At 40.6% G+C, this 19,551-nt stretch overlaps 1 protein-coding gene across 1 annotated transcript in view; it reads left to right on the top strand.

Moving 5' to 3' along the window:
* The window catches only part of SKAP1 (src kinase associated phosphoprotein 1), a 115,095-nt gene that overhangs the window by 4,912 nt on the left and 90,632 nt on the right, over positions 1-19,551 (top strand). The window contains exons 3-4 of the mRNA XM_083877825.1: positions 1,696-1,721; positions 17,832-17,939. Coding sequence (XP_083733951.1) covers positions 1,696-1,721; positions 17,832-17,939 — 134 coding nt within the window. The remainder of the gene's footprint in view (positions 1-1,695; positions 1,722-17,831; positions 17,940-19,551) is intronic.

Raw genomic sequence — 19,551 nt, 5'->3', positions numbered from 1 at the left:
GAGGAAAATATTGGGAAAAGAGCAAAATTCCATGAGGGAACTTCCTGGGAATCCAAGATTTGGCGTTTATGGGATTTATCCAGGATTTCTGTTGGCAGAGGCAGGAACGAGCTCCAGGCCCTTCCAAATTCCCTAAAAACTTCTCCTCCCCCCATTCCCAATTCCATTTCATCCCAAATTTTCCTTCCCAGAGTAAAAACGATCCAAGAGTGGAATTAAAACCAAATCCTTGAGCTGAAATCGGAATTTTTTTCTCCATTTTTAATCTTAAAAAATGAAAAAAAAGCAGGAAAATCCAAGATTTTTTTTTTTCCCTTTTCCCTCTGCCTTCCCAGAGCTGCTCAGGGAGGGAACAGAACTCAATTTTCCCATTTTTTTTTAGGCCATTTCCCGGGATTAAAAATGACAGAGGTCGGGAACGAAGCCCCGGCGCTTTGGCGGGGAGGGAATTGCGAGTGACAGAAAATCGTTCAGGAAATGTCGGCGCTAAAACGTGGCCGGGAAAAGCTCCCCAGGCAAAAAATCCCTGGAAAAATAATTTAAAAAAGGGATTTTTGCTGCTTTTCTTTGTCCAAGAGACAAAAATATCCCGAATTTTGGGAAGGTTGGATTTTTTTTTTTTAGGATTAGAGTTGGTGTTTTTTCACTTAAATGTTGAAGAATTGGAGTTTTCCATGGAAATGTTGGGATTTAAGGATTAAAAAATTAGGGAAAATAAAATCTGGAGCTGCTTTTCCAGCTGCCCTCAGGTGGGGCTGGAATTTTTGGGAATTTAGGGATAAAATGGAGCAGCCACGGGATGGAGAAAAAAAATTCCTTGTGGAATTCAGGAACTATTCCCAAAAAATTCCCAATTTTTCCCCAAAAAGGATCTTCCCAACCCAATATCCTGAAAAATTTTCTCCCTGTGCACATTTTGGGATTTTTCCTGAATTTTTTCCAATCCAAAACAAACAATTCCAAGAATTCCCAGACCCTTCATTGGAATTCCAGGGTTTTTTTCCCAAGGAATCCGTGCCGGGAACTCGGATGTTCCCAAAAAAAATCATTTTCTCCATGAAAGCTTTTAATGAGGATCAGAATTGATTGGATTTTCCCACGTTGGATTCCTGAGCTCATCTTGGAACTTTGTGCCTCATTCCCAATCCTTGGTGGGATTCCCAAATTTCCCTTGGATTCAAATGATTCCCGAGATTTGCCTGAAAATGGGGAAAAAGGAAAGAATCCTGATTTTTAAAAATATTTATTTATTATTTATTATTATTATTATTATTTTATTTATTTTTAAAATAATATTTAATATTTTTTTTCTTTTTTTTTTTTGGGAATGGGCAGAGTGTGGATCACTCTCCATTCGCTGGGAATGAGCTCAGCAAAAATCCTGGAATATTTTGAGGTTGAAAATGACTTTTAAAGGGTTTGAGGGGAGAAAAACCAGAATTTTTGTGTTTGGAGAAGTATCTGTTCCAATGGATGGAAATCCATGGAATTACAGGTGGGAAGGGCCTTAAATCCAATCCCTTCCCTTCCCACCATCTCGGGTTGTTCCAAACCCTCTCCAGGGCTGGCACATCCCAAATCCTCTTGGAATTCCCATTTTCCCCATTCCCTGAATTCCTGTCCCTCATTCCTCAGGCTGGAACAATCCTGGAGGAAAATCTGGGATTTAACGGCTCTTTTCCCGTTGTTTTTCAGGTACCACTTGGAATTCCCATCCCGAGGTGAGTCCAGCTGGGAAAGGGTTGGACTGGGAGACGTTCCCGGTGCTGAATTCCAGGAAAAAAAAAGAGTTTTTATGGATTTGTGGGGCAGTTCTTGGGGTGGGAAAATCCCATATCAGGGAATCTCATCCCGGAGAGCAAATCCCAGAATTTCTGTGGCTTTGGCATCGATTCCTGGGCTGGGAAGTTTTCCAGAAACTCCAAAAATTTGAAAAAATTTTCCAGAAACTCCAGAAATTTGGAAAAGTTTGGAAAGGGCAACGTATTCCCAGGGAGAATTGATTGGGAGGGAAAATTCCAGGATATTCCCTCAGTTTTCCTGAGCTTGGAGTCCAGGATCAGAATTTTCTGGGAATGACCATTCCTTGTTAAAAATTTGGGAAATTTTGGCTTTGCTCCTCATTTCCTCCATTGTGGGCGTGAGGATTTGAACTTCCTGGGATTCCTGAGGGTCTCCAGGAGGGAATTCTGGATCTCCAGGACAGTTGGTGGATGTGGGATCGCTCGGGGCTGAGCTGGAGCTCCTTTGGGTCCAGGGATGGAATTCCTGATTTGGAGAATTGGGAACAGCACTGAGATTAGTGGATTTGTCATTTTTTCCTTAAAAAATGGTTGGGATCTGTGGGGATTTCCTGGAATTCCATCCAGGTGGGAGCTCCTGGAATAAAATCCCTTCCCAGCATTCCAATTTCTCCAAACCTTCTTTTGCTCCAGGGATTAAACCCGTTCCCAGTATTCCAACTCCTCTGATCCTTCCTTTTCTCTGGGAATAAATCCCTTCCTGGCATTCCAATTTATCCAATCCTTCCTTTCCTCTGGGAATAAATCCCTTCCTGGCATTCCAGTCTATCCAATCCTTCCTTTCCTCTGGGAATTAAACCCATTCCCAGAATTCCAACTCCTCCAATCCTTCTTTTAATCTTGGAATAAATCCCTTCCTGGCATTCCAACCCCTCCAATCCTTCCTTTTCCCCAGGAACAAGTTCCTTTCCTGCCACTCCAACTTCTCCAAACCTTCTTTTCCTATGGGAGTTAAACCCATTCCCAGAATTCCAGCTCCTCCAATCCTTCTTTTAATCTTGGAATAAATCCCTTCCTGGCATTCCAACTCCTCCAATCCTTCCTTTCCTCTGGGAATAAATCCTTTCCTGTCATTCCAGTCTATCCAATCCTTTCCTCTGGGAATAAATCCCTTCCTGGCATTCCAACCCCTCCAATCCTTCCTTTTCCCCAGGAACAAGTTCCTTTCCTGCCACTCCAACTTCTCCAAACCTTCTTTTCCTATGGGAGTTAAACCCATTCCCAGAATTCCAGCTCCTCCAATCCTTCTTTTAATCTTGGAATAAATCCCTTCCCAGAATTCCAACTCCTCTAATCCTCCCTTTACTCCAGGAATAAATTCCTTCGTGTCATTCTAGTCTATCCAATCCTTTCCTCTGGGAATAAATCCCTTCCTGTCATTCCAGCTCATCCAGTTCTCTCCTTTGGGAATTAAACTCATTCCCAGCATTCCAACTCCTCCAATCCTCCCTTTCCTTTGGGAATAAATCCCTTCCTGACATTCCAGCTCATCCAATTCTTTCCTTTGGGAATTAGACCCATTCCAGTATCCCAGCTCCTCCAAGCCATTCCTCTGGGAATAAATCCTTTCCTGGCATTCCAACTTCTCCAATCCTTCCTTTCCCCTGGGAATAAATCCCTTCCTGTCATTCCAGTCTATCCAATCCTTCCTTTCCTCTGGGAATAAATCCCTTCCTGGCATTCCAACTTCTCCAATCCTTCTTTTCCTATGGGAGTTAAACCCATTCCCAGCATTCCAACTCCTCCAATCCTTCTTTTAATCTTGGAATAAATCCCTTCCTGGCATTCCAGCTCATCCAGTTCTCTCCTTTGGGAATTAAACTCATTCCCAGCATTCCAACTCATCCAATCCTCCCTTTCCTTTGGGAATAAATCCCTTCCTGTCATTCCAACTTCTTCAATCCTTCTTTTCCTCCAGGAATAAATCCTTTCCTGTCATTCCAGTCTATCCAATCCTCCCTTTCCTTTGGGAATAAATCCCTTCCTGTCATTCCAATTTATCCAACCCTTCCTTTTCCCCAGGAAGGAATTCCAGGCGTTTCTTTCCCTCCATCCCATCCCGGGCAATGCCGGGAATGGGGCAGCAGCAGCAGCCGGGCGAATTCCCTCCCCTGAAATGGGATTTGGCGTTATCCCATTTCCATCTGAGCCTTTCATCGCTCCCCGAGCATTGTTTTCCCCATGAATCCAACATCTGGCACCCTTTGGAAAAGTGCGAGGGACAGCTGGGCTGAAAATTAAAAAGAAAAAAAAAGAGAAAAAAAAAAAAGAAAAAAAAATGGGAAGGAGGGAAAGGTCTGAGCAGATAAAAGGATCCAAATGAGGTTTTTTTAATTGGGAAAGTTCATGGAATTTTAAGGGAGGAGGAGGAGGATGGGGGGGATTTTGTTCCTTGGAATATTCTTTTTATGGAGTGGGGAGCTGGAGGAAAAGTGGGAAAATCGGGATGTGGAACGAGGGAGGGATTTGGAAAGGAGTGCCCGGCTCGATTGGAATTCCCACTGAGGATTCCTGGTTTGGAATTAATTCCCACATCTGAGTTCCCACTGGGAATTCCTGGTTTGGAATTCCTGGCTTTGAGTTCCCACTGGGAATTCCTGGTTTGGGATTCCTGGTTTGGGATTCCCACTGGGAATTCCTGGTTTGGGATTCCTGGTTTGGGATTCCCACTGGGATTTCCTGGTTTGGGATTCCCACATCTGAGTTCCCACTGGGAATTCTTGGTTTGGGATTCTCACTGGGAATTCCTGGTTTCAGATTCCTGGTTTGGAATTCCCACTGAGAATTCCTGGCTTCGAGTTCCCCCTTGGAATTTCCAGGTCTTCTCTAAATGTGTCCCTTGGGAATTAATATTGTTGGGATAAAACCTTCTGAGGAAATGGGAAAATTTGAGGGGAAAACTCATGGATTTGATGTAGAAAGAGGCTCAGCTCGATCCCTGTGGAGAAAGGAGAGGTGGGAGTGGGAATTTGGGTGTCCTGGATGGAAAAGAGCCCGGGAATTGTGGAGTTTGGGTTGATTTTTAGGGATAAAATTAAATTTATGCCTGAACATCCGGATAAAAGGGCTGGGAAATCCCGGGATAAAGGAGGATGGATTTAAGGAACAGGCAAAGAATTTTCCTTGGGAATATTTAGGGAATATTTCCTGAAGGATTTAAGCACAGCTCGAGCCAGATCTGGTAAAGGCTGGGAATCCAGAGAGCAAAATCCCAGGAATTCCAGTTCTCCCAACCTGTGGGAATTGCCTGGAATGAACCAAATCAATCCTGGGATTCAAAAAAATCCACTCCAATCAGGAGTTCAGGATTTTCTTCATTCCAAATGAGGATTTTTAAAAATTTTTTTCTACCCCTGGTGTTTTTTTTTTTTTGTTTTTTTTTTTTTTTTTTTTTTTTTTTTTTTTTTTTTTTTTTTTTGGGATCACTTTAATCTCCTTTTTATCCATTTTTTCAGATCCCGTTTTGTCTCTGCCTGGGGATAAAACTCCAAATCCTTCCCGGGATGGTGCTGGAGCCGTGGCAGAGAACCAGTGATGCTCCATCCCTCTCCTCTCCTTTTTTTGGGATTAATATCCCCCAAAAAAACCCCTTTAAAACCAGATTTTGGGAGCTCTTTTTCCCCTCTAAAACCCACAGAAAATCTGAGTTCCCAGCACGGATTCCTTGGGGAAAAAAATTTAGAATTTTGATGAAGATTTGGGATTTTTTGGAATTGTTTTCTTTGGGTTAAAAAAAAATAAATCAGGGAAAATCCCAAAATGCTCACAGGGATAAAAATTTTCAGGATATTGGGCAGGGAAAAGCCTTTTTTGGGGAAAAAATTGGGAATTTCTTGGGAATAGTTCCTGAATTCCACAAGGAATTTTTTTCTCCATCCTGTGGCTGCTCCGTTTTATCCCTGAATCCCAAAAAAATTCCAGCCCCACCTGGAAAAGCAACTCCAGATTTTTTTTCCTCCATATTTTGTTATCCTTAAATCCCAACATTTCCATGGAAAATTCCATTTATTCAATATTTAAGTGGAAAAACATCAACTCTAAGAAATCCCTGAATTCCCCCAATCCTAAAAAATTCCAACATTCCCAAAATTCAGGATATTTTTGCCTCTTGGACAAAGAAAAGCAGCAAAAAAATCCCTTTTATTTTCCTATTTTTTTTCCTGGGGAATTTTTGCCTGGGGATCTTTTTTTACCACCAACATTTCCTGAACGATTTTCTGTCATTTCTGAATTTCTCTCTCAATTCCTGCTCTGTAAAAGCTCCGGGGTTTTGTTCCAAATGCAAAAAAATTATTTATTTTTTTTTTCTCTGTGTAGTTATGACAAGGCCAAGCAGCAAATCATTAAAACAGCAAAAAAAGAATAAAAAAAAGAATAAAATCTCCTTTTTTTTTCTTTTTTTTTTTAACCACAAAAAATTCCCTTTGAAGCGGAGCCGGAGTGTCCCGGAATTAATGGAGTGACGGGTGATTTTAGGAAGTTTTATTTATATAAAAATATATAAATTTTTTTGGCTCGTTCCGGCTCTGCCCGAGCCGAGCTTCAGGCTGGGATTTATGAAGTGTTTTTGGAAACTGCAGGAAAAAAAAAAAAGAAATTAAAATAAAGAAAAAAATAAGTTTGGGATTGATGGGATTTATTGGAATCTCCGCGTTTATAAACAACAAAACTCCGGATCTGGAAATGTCAAAACACAAAAGAAAATAAAACAATTTTTTTGCTCTGAGGATCCCCCAGGGGTGTTGAGGATGTGCTGCAGTTAATTAATTAATTACTTAATTAATTAAAAATACAGTTGCCACAAATCCAATAGAAATGGGGCTGGAAAAAATCAAATTTTAACGTCGTGACCTTTATCAGGGTTGGGATTTTGCTTTTTTTTTTTTTTTTTTTTTTTTTTTTTTTTTTTTTTTTTTTAAATCCTGGCAAAATTCCTCAGGATTTTTTTTTTTTTTTTTTTTTTTTTTTTTTTAAATTTTTCTTTTTTCTTTTTTTTTTTTTTTTTTTTTTTGCATGGAAATCCCTCCCAGGTTTGGAGTTTTTCACGATCAGAGCAGCTGCACAACTTTGTTTTCCCAATTTATCAAATTCTTTATCAGGAGTTTATAAATTATTCTTGAATTTTGGGAGGGCAGAACATTTTTTTTGGCTCGAGAAAATTTCCTATCTCAGAGGGAATTACTAATAAGGGCTGAATTGGGATAATTCTGCATTTTTAATTCGATATACACAGAAAAAAATCAAGCAAAAAGTGAATTTTGAGGTCGCTGCAAATGTTCAAACACCAGACTCAGCCCCTGATTATCAGGAAACTTTGAAATAATTAAAAAATCTGGGAATTGAGGTGGGAAAAGTGGAAATTTGGGATGTGCTGGATCCAGCCTGGCCCATTCTGCAGAATTATTAATTAATTATTGCCCAGATTTGCCTGGAATCCTCCAGAATCATTAATTAATTATTGCCCATTCTGTAGAATTATTAATTAATTCTTGCCCAGATTTGCCTGGAATCCTCCAGAATTATTAATTAATTATTGCCCAGTTTTGCCTGCAATCCTCCAGAAATATTAATTAATTATTGCCCATTCTGCACAATTATTAGTTAATTATTGTCCAATTTTGCCTGGAATCCTCCAGAATTATTAATTAAATCTTGCCCAGTTTTGCCCGGAATCCTCCAGAATTACTAATTAATTATTCCCCATTCTGCAGAATTATCAATTAATTATTTCCCACCTTCCCAAAGAGTTTTTTTTAAGGAAAAACTGGTGCCCCAAACCTGGAGTGAGGCCGGAGTTGGGATCCTGCCCGGGCCACCTCCCCTGAGCAGAGAGAATTTATGGACCCACAAACACAAACCCTGCCAGGCTTTTTGTGTCTCACACACACACAAAAAAAAAAGGATAAAAAAGGGAAAAAAAAGGATAAATCTTGTTTATTTGTTTACATCCCGTGGGAATCCCGGCCCGGGGTGGGTTTCAGGCTCGTCCCCGGCCTGGGTTTGATTTTCTGGAGTCGCTGCTGCTGCTCCAGAGGGAAAATTTGGGATGGAAAAGGGCCAAGGATGGCCAGGGGAGGGAGGAGATCACAGGGGGAGGTGAGAAAAAAGAGAGAAAAATGGAGAAAAAAAGAGAAAAAAGGGAGAAAAAGGGAGGAAAAAGGAAGAGAAAGGGAGGGAAAAGGAAGAGAAAGGGAGGGAAAAGGAAGAAAAGGGAGAGAAAAGGGAGGAAAAAAGAGAGAAAAGGAAGAAAAGGGAGGAAAAAGGAAGAAAAGGGAGAGAAAAGGGAGGAAAAAAGAGAGAAAAGGAAGAAAAGGGAGGAAAAAGGAAGAAAAGGGAGGAAAAAAAGAGAGAAAAGGGAGAGAAAAGGAAGAAAAGGAGAGAAAAGGAAGAAAAAAGGAGGAAAAAAAGATGAAAAAGGAGGAAAAAGCAGCCAGGAGTGACCCAAGGGGACTGGAAAATCCCGAGGGAAGGTGGGAGCTGCTGGTTTTTATGGATTTTGGGGATTTTAGGAGCCCCTGAGTTATTGGGATGGAGGAGAACGAGCTCGGGGCGGCCCCACCAAAGGCTCCGGTTCCAGGCGGGGAACTCCAAGACGAGAATTTCAAATTGAAAACTCCAAGTGGAGAATTCTGGGTTGGGAAGTTCAGGTGGAGAACTCTGAGCTGAGAATTCCAAGTGGAAAATTCCAGGCTGAGAATTCCAGGCTGAGAACTCCAGGTTGGGAAGTCCAAGCTGAGAACTCCAATTGAGAATTCCAAGATGAGAATTCCCAAGTGGAGAATTCCCAATGGAGAATTCCCAAGTGGGGAATTCCCAGTGGAGAATTCCCAATGGAGAATTCCCAATGGAGAATTCTCAAGTGGAGAATCCAAATGCAAAATTCCCAATGGAGAATCCTCAAGTGGAGAATTCCCAAGGGGAGAATCCCAATGGAGAATTCCAAGTGGAGGATTCCCAAGTGGAGGATTCCCAATGGAGAATTCCCAAGTGGAGGATTCCCAAGTGGAGGATTCCCAATGGAGAATTCCCAAGCGGAGAATTCCCAGTGGAGAATCCCAGTGGGGAATTCCCAAGTGGAGAATCCCAATGGAGAATTCCCAAGTGGAGAATTCCCAGTGGAGAATTCCCAATGGAGAATTCCCAAGTGGAGAATCCCAAATAGAGAATTCCCAAGTGGAGAATTCCCAATGGAGAATTCCCAAGTGGAGAATTCCCAGTGGAGAATTCCCAGTGGAGAATTCCCAAGTGGAGAATTCCCAAGTGGAGAATCCCAAATAGAGAATTCCCAATGGAGAATCCTCAAGTGGAGAATTCCCAATGGAGAATTCCCAAGTGGAGAATCCTCAAGTGGGGAATTCCCAAGTGGGGAATTCCCAAGTGGGGAATTCCAAGTGGAGAATTCCCAAGTGGAGAATCCCAAATAGAGAATTCCCAATGGAGAATCCTCAAGTGGAGAATTCCCAGTGGAGAATTCCCAAGTGGAGAATTCCCAAGTGGAGAATTCCCAAGTGGAGAATTCCCAATGGAGAATTCCCAAGTGGAGAATTCCCAAGTGGAGAATTCCCAATGGAGAATTCCCAGTGGAAAATCCCAGTGGGGAATCCCCAAGTGGGGAATCCCCAAGTGGGGAATTCCCAATGGAAAATTCCCAATGGAGAATTCCCAATGGGGAATTCCCAAGTGGAGAATTTCCAAGTGGAGAATCCCAAATAGAGAATTCCCAGTGGAGAATTCCCAATGGAGAATTCCCAAGTGGAGAATTCCCAAGTGGAGAATTCCCAGTGGAGAATTCCCAGTGGAGAATTCCCAGTGGAGAATTCCCAAGTGGGGAATTCCCAAGTGGAGGATTCCCAATGGAGAATTCCCAATGGAGAATCCCAATGGAGAATCCCCAGTGGAGAATTCCCAATGGAGAATCCCATTGGAGAATTCCCAAGTGGAGAATCCCAAGTGGAGAATCCCAATGGAGAATTCCCAAGTGGAGAATTCCCAATGGAGAATTCCCAAGTGGGGAATTCCCAAGCGGAGAATCCCAACTGGACAATCCCAAGTGGATTTCATCATTTCCAGATTCCCATTTTTTTTAATCCAGAAAATTTCTCTGCCCTGTGACAAGGAATAATTTAACCCCTGAGCTGCCAAATTTCCTTTGAAATTATTCTCAAAATCCCCCCAAAAATTCATTTTTTCCTGTTTATTCCCCCTAAAACCCAGACCCACCTCAGGACTGGGAATATCTGAACACCCCAATATCGACATTTAAAAATATTCAAAATATTTTCAATTCTTCCCCTCCACGACCCCCAAAACCCCTGGTTTTACCCTCCTCATCCTTTCCCGGGATTCCTCGCTGGGTTTGGACATTCCCAAGGAATTCCTTGTGGATTTTCCGTGTCTGGGGGAGGGGAAAGGCCGAGAAATTCCCGTTCCCGGCTGTGGCTGCCTTGCAGCCCGACCTGCTGGCGGCGGGGATCACTGCAGGCTCCGCCAGAGCCCAAATCACAGAGAATTTTCCATTTTTCCTGGGGTTTTTAGCCTCAATCCCAAAGATTTTCCCACCGTTTTTAGCCTCAGTCCCAAAGATTTTCCCCTTTCCCAAAGATTTTCCCCTTTTCCTGGTGTTTTTAGCCTCAATCCCAAAATTTCCCACCTTTTCTTGGCGCTTGTAGCCTCAATCCCAAATATTTTTCCCTTTTCCCCTGGCACTTGTAGCCTCCATCCCAAATATTTTCCCCTTTTTTGGCGTTTTTAGCCTCAGTCCCAAAGATTTTCCCCCTTTTCCCAGCCTTTGCAGCCTCAATCCCAAAGATTTTCTCCTTTCCCAGAGATTTTCCCCTTTTTCCTGGTGTTTGTAGCCTCAATCCCAAAGATTTTTCCCCTTTCCCAGCAGTTTTAGCATCAGTCCCAAATATTTTTCCCCCTTTTCCCTGAATTTTCAGCCTCAATCCAAAAAATTTTCCCCTTTTTCCAGTGTTTTTAGTCTCAGTCCCAAAGATTTTCCCAGCAGTTTTAGCCTCAATCCCAAAGATTTTCCCTTTTTTCCAGTGTTTTTTTGTCTCAATCCCAAAGATTTTCCCCCTTTTTCCAGCCTTTGCAGCCTCAATCCCAAAGATTTTCTCCTTTCCCAGAGATTTTCCCCTTTTCTTAGCATTTTTAGCCTCAATCCCAAAGATTTTCCCACCGTTTTTAGCCTCAGTCCCAAAATTTTCCCCTTTTCCAGCGTTTTTAGCCTCAATCCCAAAGATTTCCCCCTTTTCCCTGCGTTTTTAGCCTTTTTTTGTCTCAATCCCAAATATTTTCCCCTTTTCCTGGTGTTTTTAGTCTCAATCCCAAAGATTTTCCCCCTTTTCCTGGTGTTTGTAGCCTTAATCTCAATTTTTCCCCTTTTCCCAGCGTTTTTAGCCTCAATCCCAAAGATATTCCAAATGAACCCTCGGCTCTTCCCAGGGAAAAATCCAAATTTTGGGGCCTTGAAATCCCTGGAAAAACAGGAATTTCCTCAATTTCCCAGCCCATCCACACATTTTAAATTTATCCAAATTTAACCAAATCCCAGGAGCTCCAATCCCATCCATTCCCATTTTTTTTTTGTGGGATTTTTCCATAATTCCGGCCAATTTTTTTGGATATTAAACCACAATATCACAAATCCTCTCCCAGCTCCAACTCTGGGAAATGAATCTCTGGAAATTCAGGATATTCACGGAGCCGGGTGGGATTTGAGGAGGAATTTTGGGGTTTTTATTTTCCCCTGGATTTAAAAAGGAATTGGGGGATTTCACTTCCGTTCCCCATAAAATCCCGGCCGGAGCTCGCCTGGCGTTGATTTTTTTCCTGGGATTTAAGAGATGTTTAATGAAGCTCTGGGTACCTGAGAAAGCCAAGGAAATTTAATTGCAATTCCCATAAAAAGCTGCGGGAAATGCAGGTTTTTTCCCGTCATCCGTGGAAATTGCTTTTTCTTTTTCCACGCCTTTGTTGGGATTCATTAATTCCCTTTTTTTTTTTTTTTTTTTTTTTTTTTTCTCTCCATGGGAAGCAGCTGCAGCTGAAAGAGAGAAAAAATTCTATTTAAAAATTATTTTAGTTTGGGGGATTTTTTTTTTTGAGGTTTTAAGGGGAGGTTTGAGTTGGAAAAGAGGGGGAAATTTCTCTCTCCTGCTTCTTTTCCTTCTTTAACTCAGGACCTTTTCCTTCCCCAAATCCAGATCTTTTCCTTACCCAAATCCAGGTATTTTCCTTCCCAAAATCTGAATATTTTTCTTCTCCAACTCGGGAACTTTACCTTCCCCAAATCCGGATCTTTCCCTTCTCCAGCTCAGGATTTTTCCTTCTCCAAATCCAGATATTTTCCTTCCCAAAATCTGAATATTTTTCTTCTTCAAATCTGGATCTTTCCCTTCTCCAACTCAGGATCTTTCCCTTCTCCAAATCCAGATTTTTTTTCTCCTTCAAATATGGATCTTTTTCCTTCCCCAAATCCAGGTATTTTCCTTCCCCAAATCTGAATATTTTTCTTCCCCAAATCCAGATTTTTCCCTTCTCCAAATCCAGATTTTTTCCTCCTCCAAATATGGATCTTTTTCTTTCTTCAAATCCAGATATTTTCCTTCCCCAAATCCGGATATTTTCCTTCCCAAAATCTGAATATTTCCCTCCTCCAAATCTGGATCTTTTCCTTCTCCCAATCCAGGTATTTTCCTTCCCAAAATCTGAATATCTTCCTTCTCCAAATCCAGTTCTTTTCCTTATTCAATTTGGGATCTTTCCCTTCTCTAAATCCAGATTTTTTCCTCCTTCAAATATGGATCTTTTTCTTTCTTCAAATCCAGGTATTTTCCTTCCCCAAATCTGGATCTTTTCCTTCTCCAAATCCAGATATTTTCCTTCCCAAAATCTGAATATTTTTCTTCTCCAATTCAGGATCTTCCCTTTCTCCTAAATCCAGATTTTTTCCTCCTCCAAATATGGATCTTTTACTTCCCCAAATCCAGGTATTTTCCTTCCCCAAATCCGGATCTTTTCTTTCTCCAAATCCAGACTTTTTCCTCCTCCAAATACGGATATTTTTCTTTTCCAGATCCGGATCCTTTCCTTCCCCAACTCCAGATATTTTCCTTCTCCAGCTCAGGATTTTCCTTCCCCAAATCCAGACTTTTTCCTCCTCCAAAACTGGATTTTTCCCTTCCACAAATCCAGATCTTTTCCTCCTCCAAACCCTGTCTCCTCTGGAATTTTCTCCAGATAAATCCCAACCTCTCCAAATTCCATAAAAAACCCCCAAACTCCTTTTCCTGCCCCTGCAGGGGATCCCAACCAGCTCCAGGATGGGAAAATCCCATTTTTTTTCCCCCAACTTTTGTTCCAATCCTGCTTTTCCCTGCCCCAAACAGCAAAAATCCGGGAATTTCGCTGCGGATTCCACGGAGCAGCGTTGGATAATTATTTTCCAGGGTTTTGCGCCGTTTAGGATTTAATTCCCGGTGTTTTCATTAAGAGTTAATGAGGTTTTTTTTTTTTCCTTTATCACAACAATCCCAGGATTGTTCCTCCTGCTCGAGCTCCTCCCCGCTCCATAAACTTTATGGGAAAAAAAAAAGTGGAATTAAAAAAACACGACGAATCCTCGGGACGCGAATCCAAACGGAATTTGGAAATTTCCAGTTGGAAATTGGGTTTTTTTTTACGGGGCTGGGGAGGTTTTGGGTGGCTCCTGGAGGAATATTCAGGAATTTTCCTGGTGCCAAAGGAAAATGAAGCAGCTCCGTTTCCATGGAATTTTTTTGTGTGGTGCAGCTGGGCTTGGAACGATCCCGAAAAATGGGAATTATCGACGTCGGGTGGTTTTATAACCAAAATTTATTTATTTGGGTGGATTTTGGGAATTCCATTTCCGTGGTTTTACAACCAAAAGTTATTTATTTGGGTGGATTTTTGGAATTCCATTTCCATGGTTTTATAACCAAAATTTATTTATTTGGATTTTGGGAATTCCATTTCCGTGGTTTTACAACCAAAATTTATTTATTTGGGTGGATTTTGGGAATTCCATTTCCATAGTTTTATAACCAAAATTTATTTATTTGGGTGGATTTTTGGGAATTCCATTTCCACGGTTTTATAACCAAAATTTATTTATTTGGGTGGATTTTGGGAATTCCATTTCCGTGGTTTTATAACCAAAATTTATTTATTTGGATTTTTGGGAATTCCATTTCCATGGTTTTATAACCAAAATTTATTTATTTGGGTGGATTTTGGGAATTCCATTTCCATGGTTTTATAACCAAAATTTATTTATTTATTTGGATTTTGGGAATTCCATTTCCGTGGTTTTATAACCAAAATTTATTTATTTATTTGGGTGGATTTTGGGAATTCCATTTCCCTTCCCCAATAAAATAAACCTCCCCAATTGATGTCGATAATATAAATATTCTGAATTTTGGGGGATTTTTCCGTGGCCTGATCCGTGTGGAACAACTTCTCCCTCTGCCTGATCCCGCAGGGAATTTTCCCAGTTGGAAAATTTCCTGTTCCAAAATATTTCCTGAGGCTTTGGAGCTGCTCATTCCAAAAAAAAAAAAAAATGGGAACAGGCTGCTCGTTATCCCAAATAATTCCACAAAAATCTTCTTTTTTAAGGAATTTTGGGAAGAGTTTTTGGAATTCCTGTGGGGCAGGGAGATTCCCAGTGTTGGGAATTCCAGGAATTCCCAATTTCTCTCTTTTTAGGGAATCCAGGGGATTTCAGGAGGTGGAAAAGAGGGAGGAAAAGTCTTTTTGTCACACCTGGATGAGCAAAAAAATCCCAAAAAAGGCTCAGCCAAGGTCATGGATGAGCTCAACTTTCAGAAATCTCTGGGGATTTCATTCCCTGCTTTTAATTTTTAAAAGTTTTCACCCCAAAATTTCTATTTTTAACCCCAAAATTTCTATTTTTAACCCCAAAATTTCTATTTTTAACCCCAAATTTTCTATTTTTAACCCAGAATTTCTATTTTTAACCCTAAATTTCTATTTTTAACCCCAATTTTCCATTTTTAATCCCAAATTTTCCATTTTTAACCCCAAATTTTCCATTTTTAACCCAGAATTTCTGCAAGGGATCAATGCTTTTCTCCCAATCCCTGTAAATTTCTGCACATAATCCATGTTTTTATTCCTCTCCCTGTTAATGTCTTTATTTTAACCCCAAAAATTTCACTTTTAATCCCTAATTTTTTTAATTTTCCCCCCCAAAATTTTTTCTCCTTAACACCAAATTATTTCTTTTTAACCCCTCATTTTGTATTTTTAACCTCCAATTTTTTATTTATTTATTTATATTTATTATTATTATTATTATTATTATTATTATTATTATTATTTTAGCTTGGAATCTCAGCAGAATTTGGGATTTGCGCTCAGAGCTGATCCAGGAGAGGAAAAATCTTTGGGCATTTTATTCCTCCTTTTATTCCTGGCGGTTCTTTTGAATGAAGAACTAAAAAATTCTGAAAAACGTGCCCTGAGACGTGAGAAATTCTACCACTGAGCTGCTAAAAATAAATCCCAAAAATCCTATCAGAAACTTGCCCAAAATCTGATTTTTTTGGGGACAACAAATAGAAAATTCAGACTTTTCCGAGTCCTCAAGAAAAACCTGAACTCTCAATATTTTCCAAACCTTCTCCCGATGTTTGCCAGGAAAAAATCGGGAATTAGAACTGGAAAAACGACCAAGGAGCAGCTGGAAATTCCATTTATTATTTTTTTTTTTTAATTGTTTGGAGGGCGCTGAGTGAGGAGCAGCTGCCTCGGCCTCCCTTTTATCGCCGCTTTGTTCGGGGCAAATATTGAATTAAAAATCTTTTAGCGCCGCCCGATTTCTGTTCAAAATTCTCCCCCCACACCTGGCCCTGAGTGGCCTCTCCAGAAAATCTGAGAGCGGGAGGAAATTTCCCTGGAAAAAAATTGGATATGAGGGTGATTTGGAGGAGAGGAAAGGTCCTGTCGGCGCTTTTTGTGAGATTAATTTGTGGTTTTTTTACCTTTATCCCTGGAAATTTGTGTAATTAATCCATGTTTTTTGGCCTTATCCTTCTTAATTTGTGCAATTAATCCGTGGTTTTATCCCAATCCCTGGAAATTTGTGTAATTAATTTGTGATTTTATACTTATCCCTGGAAATTCGTGTAATTAATCCGTGTTTTTATCCCAATCCTCATAAATTTGTGTAGGGAATCCATGATTTTATCCTTATCCCTGGAAATTTGTGTATTTAATTTGTGGTTTTTATCCTTATCCCTGGAAATTTGTACAATTAATTCATATTTTTGTCCCAGTCCCCATAAATTTGTGTAGGGAATCCATGATTTTATCCTTATTCTTCTTAGTTTGTGTAGGGAATTCATGGTTTTTATCCTTATCCCTGGAAATTTGTGTAGGGAATCCATTATTTTATCCTTATCCCATAAATGTCTGTAGGGAATCCGTGTTTTTATCCCAATCCCCATAAATTTGTGTAGGGAATTTGTGGGTTTATCCTTATCCCTGGAAATTTGTGTAATTAATTCGTATTTTTATCCTTATCCCTGGAAATTCGTGCAATTAATCCATGTTTTTATCCCAATCCTCATAAATTTGGGTAGGGAATCCATGATTTTATCCTTATCCCTGGAAATTTGTGCAATTAATTCATGTTTTTATCCCAATCCTCATAAATTTGGGTAGGGAATCCATGTTTTTATCCTTATCCCTGGAAATTTCTGTAGGGAATTCATGGTTTTTATCTTTATCTCTGGAAATTTGTGCAATTAATCCATGTTTTTATCCCAATTCCCATAAATTTGTGTAGGGAATCCATGTTTTTATCCTGATCTCTGGAAATTTGTGTAGGGAATTCATGGTTTTACCCTTATTTCTCTTAATTTGTGTAATTAATTCGTGGTTTTATCCTTATCCCTGGAAATTTGTGCAATTAATCCATGTTCTTATCCCAATCCTCATAAATTTGGGTAGGGAATCCATGATTTTATCCTTATTCTTGAAATTTCCCTGGAAAAATTCGATGGGAGGGTGATTTGGAGGAGAGGAAAGGTCCTGTCAGCGCCCGGCCCTTGGGGTTTGTTTGGGGGGAATTTGTGGGGTTTTTATTCTTATTGATGGAAATTTGTGTAATTAATTCATGGGTTTATCCTTATCCCTCTTAATTCGTGTAATTAATCCATGTTTTTATCCCAATCCCCATAAATTGGTGTAGGGAATCCATGATTTTATCCTTATTCTTGTCTGTTTGTGCAGTTAATCCATGTTTTTATCCCAATCCTCATAAATTTGTGTAGGGAAACCATGATTTTATCCTTATCCCTGGAAATTTGTGTAATTAATCCGTGGTTTTATCCCAATCCCTGGAAATTTGTGTAGGGAATCCATTATTTTATCCTTATCCCCATAAATTTCTGTAGGGAATCCGTGTTTTTATCCCAATCCCCATAAATTTGTGTAGGGAAACCATGATTTTATCCTTATCCCTGGAAATTTGTGCAATTAATTTGTGTTTTTATCCCAATCCCCGTAAATTGGTGTAGGGAATCCATGATTTTATCCTTATTCTTGTCTGTTTTTGCAGGAAATCCATGTTTTTATCATTTTTCCCTCTCTCCTGAAGGATTCCCAAGCTTTTTTTTCCCCCTAAACCCCAGGAAACTTCTCCATTTTCACGTAATTCCTTATTTTACACCGGGATTTACGGCACGGACCGAGGGCAGGGACAAGGATTTGGATTTTCCTCTGGAATTTTGGCCCTCAGGATTTGACATTCCCAAATTTTTCCCAATCTTTTTGCAGCAGGAATTCCCTGCCTCGACCCCGAGTGACGAATTTACCCCCAAACCCCTCAAATCCCACAAAAATCCGTTTGGATTTGGGAAGGAACCGGAAAGAAACGGGATCATGACACGAGCGGGGAATTTTGTTGTTAAGAATTCCTAAAAATTCCTAAAATTTTTCCCCCAAAATCAACCTCTCCTTGATTTTCCCACCCAGGAGAGGATGAGTACGACGGGCAGGACGGTTCCGATGAAAATCCCAGTTGGAATTTCGCCCCTTCCCGGATTTCCGAGCCCTCGTTCCCGGCGGAATTCCAGGATGAGGGTGAGTCACTGATTTTTTAATTTTTAATTTTATTTTTTTGTGAAGTTTCTTGGAATTCTGGGACGTTTCTGGAATGTCGCCGATGTTTCTTGGAATTCTTGGAACTTTATTTTCTGGAAAAGATCAAAGAGAAACCCGGAATAATTTGGTTTTCCACCCGTCCCATAATTCAGGAGATTTGGGGTTTCTTTTAGTGCTTTGTCTGTTCCCACTAAAAGTGAAAATTCTGGATAATATTCCTGAAATTCCATGTTTTTCTCGGCACTGGTTTCTTTTGGGATTGATTGTGATGGAAAAAAGACTCTGGATTTCCCAAAATTCCTGAGTGATTTGGGGGGAATTTTCCTTCCTGGGAGCTCAAATTCCCACTTTTAGGAAACTTTGTCTTCCAGCCCTTCGGAATTTGGGTTTTTTTCACGGGGATTTGCTCCGGAAAGGAATTTTTTTGGATATTCTGGTGAATAAACCTCGGGAATTTGGAGTTTTTCCTCCTGGTGCAGATGGGAGGAGATGGAATTCGAGGGCGTTTCCTCAAGGATTGGTGTGGGATGAGCATTTTTTGGGAAGAGTTGATGCTTTGGGAATGCCGGATTTGAGGCGCAGGATTGGAATCAGATCCACGGATTTCGGGATTTCTCCGGAAATTTTTCCCAGATTTTTTTGATTTAATTGAATTTTTTTGTTTTGTTTTTTTTTTCTCCTCATTTTCTTTGTTTTCTTTTTTGGGAGGCACGACAATATTCCCGTTTTCCCATGGATATGAATCCACCTTGGAGTTCAAACCATCACTTCAAATCCAGGACAGTCTGGATTCCAAAATTCCACACTCTGGATTCCAGAATTCCCAAATAAATCCCTGTGGGAAAAGCAGGAACATTTCAGCTTCCCCAAAGTCAACAAATTGTCCAGATTTGGGAATATCTTTCCTATTTCCGTGGCTTTTTCCCACTCTCCAATTGAGAATCCTGATGCTTTTCCCACCTTCCTGAATCTCCAACTTTATTAAATCCAATTTTAACGGGAGCAAATCAGATCCTGGTGCTTTTCCCACCTTCCTGAATCCCCAACTCTATTAAATCCAATTTTAACGAGAGCAAATCAGATTTGGAATGACGCTCATTAAAAAAAAAAAGGGAATTTTGGAGGCGGAGGAGTTTGGATTCAAGAAAATCCACTGAGATAATTTTTTTCCTGGCTCTGATTCCTCCTGGGAATCCGAGAACATTCCCGGTTCTCCGCGGAGCCGCGGAGAGGGTTGGGAATGACTTTACTCAATGAGCCGTGAGCTCCCGAGGATTTTCCCCGCGGAGAAATTCCCGGAGCAAATGTTTGCTCAGAGCCGGAGCCCGGGAAGGGCCGGGAGCTCCTGAGGGATCTCGGAACGCTCGGAATTCCTTGGGAGAAAATTCCCAAATGTCCCGGGCTCCCAAAGCTCCTCCAAACTGGTTTTGGGGTGAAAAACTGGGAGATTCCTCAATTTGGGTTGGGTTTTATGGAAGGAGTGGAAGGTTTGGATGGAGTTGGAGAGGGAGGATTTTGTGGGATTTGGGGATGGAATTTTTTGGAATTTTTTGGAATTTTACGGAAAGAGTGGAAGGTTTGGATGGAGCTG

The sequence above is a fragment of the Zosterops lateralis genome, assembly GCF_965231275.1.
Source record: "Zosterops lateralis genome assembly, chromosome: 24".
Taxonomy (NCBI): domain Eukaryota; kingdom Metazoa; phylum Chordata; class Aves; order Passeriformes; family Zosteropidae; genus Zosterops; species Zosterops lateralis.
This window is presented reverse-complemented; position numbering and strand designations above follow the sequence as displayed.